Source organism: Nematolebias whitei, chromosome 14 (genome assembly GCF_014905685.2).
Source record: "Nematolebias whitei isolate Nwh7 chromosome 14, NemWhi1, whole genome shotgun sequence".
NCBI classification, from domain to species: domain Eukaryota; kingdom Metazoa; phylum Chordata; class Actinopteri; order Cyprinodontiformes; family Rivulidae; genus Nematolebias; species Nematolebias whitei.
The window spans coordinates 38,464,430-38,468,894 of record NC_056511.1 but is presented as its reverse complement, the minus strand read 5'-3'; the positions used below and the strand labels follow the sequence as shown (position 1 = coordinate 38,468,894).

Genomic DNA, 4,465 nt, shown 5'->3' with positions numbered 1-4,465 from the left:
ATATATATATATATATATATATATATATATATATATATATATATATAGTGTTTTAAACCTTTCCCACACTCTTGCAATACTCTAAACAATGATTCTAAACTCTAAATGCTCTAACAAAAAGCACAATGTCATGATTTCAGCTCCCTGCCTCCTCTTTGCCACAGTTGCACTTTGCGTTCTCGGCCGTGCCAACTTCTCTGCAGCAGAATGGAGATCACAAAGGAGGGAGGAGGAGCTGCAGGATGATGTTTTTCCTGCAGTGTGGGCTGCACAAAAGTGCAGCAGGTACTAAATAATTTAAAATGATTTATTTTAAATTAAAAAATCCATGCTGTTCGTGCAGCTCATTCATCAATCAGCCAATTGTGTGTCATGTCCTATCTTATTTTGAAAAACCGTGATAAAGTGAGTCCGCTATAAACGAACCGCGAAGTAGAGAGCGTCTACTGTAGTCTGATGATGGCCGCTTGCTATTCAGAGGGGGCTGAGTGATACTAGCAATACAGTAATCCCTCGTTTATTGCGGGTGTTAAGGTTCCAAGCCCCCCCCCCCCACACACACACACACACACACACAAACAATAAGTGAAACTTTGCCAAGTAACAATGTTATATTTATTTTAGTATTTATATATATTTTAAGACTTTAGAAACCCTTCCCACACTCTTGCAATGTTCTAAACTCTTAAACCTACGTCATTTTAACAACATACGTATATGTACTGCACAGTACTGTATATGTAGCTTCAAAATTTTACTAACCTGCTATGCAAAACACAGCAACAGCTCCTGGTTCTCGTCCGACGCTGTTCCATCCTACTCGGTTCTGTTTCTGCAGATGCACCCTCCAGCGACAAAGCCCGCAATCAATCTTCTAAACTCTTAAACCTACTAATTTTAACAACATACTTATATGTAGCTGATAAATTTTAATTACCAGCACGTCCTCACTCGGAGGTCCTTGACAGCCGGTTGAAAGAGATTTAAAAAGTCCCGGTAGGCTCCAGATGGAGTGCTGAACCTTTGGCAGCACGCATCCCCGCTCGGAAGTCCTCGTGGGCCAGCTAGGAGTTCTCAGGTTCACCTGAGTCTGGTTCTGGTCCAATTCAGTGCAGTCCTTGTGTGCCAAATCTCATTTGGGAGGATGGGGGACCTTTGATTGGTCGGCATTGACCGGAGGTGGTCGATTGAGTCCAAGTCTGGATGAAAACATTCCCGATGGGCTCCGGAAACGGCCCCAGACCTATGGCGGCATGCTTCCCGCTTGGAAGTCCTCGTGGGCCGGCTAGGAGCTCTCAAGAGTCACTGATGGGTCTGGAGGTCTGGTAGCCAGACCACAAGGACTTCCAAGCAGTACATGCTGCCAAAGTCCGGGTTAGCTCCAGATGGGGCGCCGGACCTTCGGCATCACATGTCCCCGCTCTGAAGTCCCGTGGGCCGTCTACCAGCTCTCAAGATTCACCGATAAGTCTGGTTCTGGTCCGGTTTGGTGGGTTCCGTGCAGCTCTCTGCATCCGCTGGGCGCCAAAATGACTGCAATAAGTGCCAAACATTTTCCAATCAGCTCAAAACTTTCCCTCTATTTCAGCAGAAGGAAACGGGGCTCATGGGCGGGGCTCTGTTGGCTTCTGGGAAATGTGGTTGTTATGAGCGGGAATACTGTTTACTATAGGCTTATTGAGAGAAAACCACAAAATGGCAGCGCCTGTCTGAAGTATTGTATTTTTTCGTTAATTTTTTACTGTACAGTACTGTATTCGGGACTGTCCCAATCATGTGAGTAATATTAACGTTGACAATAGTGTCCTGTACAATAAAGCAAATAATAAATGTTAATGTGCATTGACAATTCGCAATATAGTGAGTTCATGAAATTCGAACTGTTAAGTAGCGAGGGACTACTGTAACATCATTGTAAGAGGGGGACAGTTAAACACGGAGGCCTCCACCCCAGTTTAATGAAAAGCAAGCAGCCATCAGGGTACTAATGATCGGTCATTAGGCTGATGGTCCTACTTTATCATTTGAACAGCTAGTTTTGTCAATAACAAACTGGTTGATCAACAATGAGAAGGTGCTATTTATAAGATTGAGCTTATTACAGCTCCTCAGACTGACAAAGTCTTTTGAATTAAAGATGAAACGTTTCAACAATTTATTTATTTATTTTATTTTTGCATCCGTCCAGAGGACCTGACTTAACTTTGTTAGATTTTTCTACCTGGATTATTGAGCGCAGCACGGTGGTGCAACTGGTAGAGCTGCTGCCTCTCAGCGAGAAGGTTGCTGGTTCAAACCCCAGTCCGGGTGCCTTTCTGGGTGGAGTTCGCTCCGTGCATGCGTGGGCTTTCCCCTGCTACTCCTGTTTCCTCTCACAGACCAAAAACATGCATGTTAGGCTGATTGGTAACTCTAAATTGTCCCTAGGTGCGAGTGAGAGAGTGAATGGTTGTTTGTCTCGTTTGTCTCTATGTGTCCCTGTGATGGACTGGAGATCTGTCCAGGGTGTACCCCGCCCCTCACACAGTGATTGCTAGACATGGGCTCCAGCAACCCCCATGACCCAAAATGGAAGAAGCGGGTAAAAGATAATGGATGGCTGGATGGATGGATTATTGAGCATGCATCAGGATATTTATTCAGATCTGTTTAATGGTCCACGAGATATTGGGTACACAATAATGGGTTCTGTGCATTTCTGAAAATGATTAAAATTGGTTTTATTATTGGCATTTTAAAGTACTAAAAAGTATGGAAACACATCAGCATTGCCAAACTCCATTCTCTGTTGGATTTTTTTTTTAACAATAAAAAATCTCGTATTTTAAAAACTGCTCAAAAACTGCAGAGTATTTTTCATGATAAAATAAGGATATACAGTAATTTCATCCACACTGCACCAAACCTTGAGTTGAAGGGTTTAGTTGTCAGTTTCTTGGTTTTTGAGTTACTATTTAAAAACCCATATGTACACTCAGCCCTACAGGTTTCATCAGCCTCAATTGGTTTCCATCTAATGATGAGTTTATATACTTTTGTCGATGTGTCCTTGGATAAAACAGTAAATAACATTAAATTACTTCAAGCGGTTTACAAGTTTAGTGTATACAGATATATACCTTCAGATTATTAACCTGTTGCAAAATCAGATTGCAACTTTTTAGTCACAACCCACCCCAGATATGTGCAGTTTTTTCCCCCATTTTTTTTTTATAAATGGGAACATAGTTGTATACATGAGCATCATTTTGTTCTGATGACATAACCTTGGTTTAAAGATTATAAACTAATCTGAGATGAACTTTTCCAATACAACAGTTTACTGCTGTTCATCTTTTGTGTATAGTTTGGAAATGTCTTTAGTGAAATTTGAAGCATAGAGATAATTGCACCCCCCCCCCCCCCCACACACACACACACACATAAAATAAAATAAATAAATGATTAAATTATATTGACAGTAAATTTGCAGACATGTTGATATCAAGATTGGACTAAAATTTGACAGAAATAAAAAAAGGCTGAAAATGTATACAATAGAGAATGTGTAGGAATTCTGATATTTTCTGTGTAGAGTTAACCTTAAGTCTTTTAATGTATTCTTGTATGATGTGTGGAATCTTGACTTTTTTTGTTGTTGTTGTTTTCTTAGGCAAAACTCCTGAAGATAATGGCAGCAGTGGAGAGTGCAGTTCTCCGTCTCCTATCCCGACCTTTAAGGAAGTTTGGCAGGTCAAGGTTTGGCCTAAAGGCCTCGGCCATGCCAGGAACTTAGTGGGCATCTACCGGCTATGTCTAACTGATAAGACAGTCAACTTTGTCAAACTCAACTCTGATGTGGCTGCTGTGGTGTTGCAGCTGATGAACGTTCGCAGGTGTGGCCACTCGGAGAATTTTTTCTTCATTGAAGTGGGCCGCTCAGCAATCACTGGCCCCGGAGAGTTCTGGATGCAAGTAGACGACTCAGTGGTAGCGCAAAACATGCATGAGACCCTGCTGGAGGCCATGAAGGCCTTAAGTGAGGAATTTAGACAGCGCAGTAAGTCTCAGTCTGTGGGGACATCGTGTGGTGGCGGTACAGCTTCAAATCCCATCAGTGTCCCAAGTCGGCGTCATCACTCAAATCTGCCTCCGAGTCAGGTGGGCTTCTCCAGGCGGGCACGGACTGAGACCCCGGGAACCGGAGGCAGCAGCACGAGCACATCACCTACATCACGCCATGGCTTCCCAAGGGCACGAACGGCAAGCATTGGAGCCAGGTCAGAGGAAGGAGGAGCAAGTGCCAGGGGGACGTGGGCCAGTTCCAGCCCAAGTCTAAATGGATCCTGCTCGACTACTCCAACATTGAGACCCAAGCCAACCCGTGCTCCGACCCCCGCTAAGATTACCCTGAGCCTTTCACGCTACACACCTAACCCTGCTCCCTCTCCTGCACCGAGTTTATCCTCCAGCTCCGGTCATGGAT

General features: G+C 43.6%; 1 protein-coding gene across 1 annotated transcript in view; it reads left to right on the top strand.

Annotated features, from left to right (window-relative positions):
- Nucleotides 1-4,465, top strand: part of si:ch211-284e13.4 (insulin receptor substrate 1-B) — a 15,045-nt gene that overhangs the window by 5,527 nt on the left and 5,053 nt on the right. Inside the window, exon 2 of the mRNA XM_037687684.1 lies at nucleotides 3,653-4,438. Within this exon, the coding sequence (XP_037543612.1) occupies nucleotides 3,653-4,438 (786 nt within the window). The remainder of the gene's footprint in view (nucleotides 1-3,652; nucleotides 4,439-4,465) is intronic.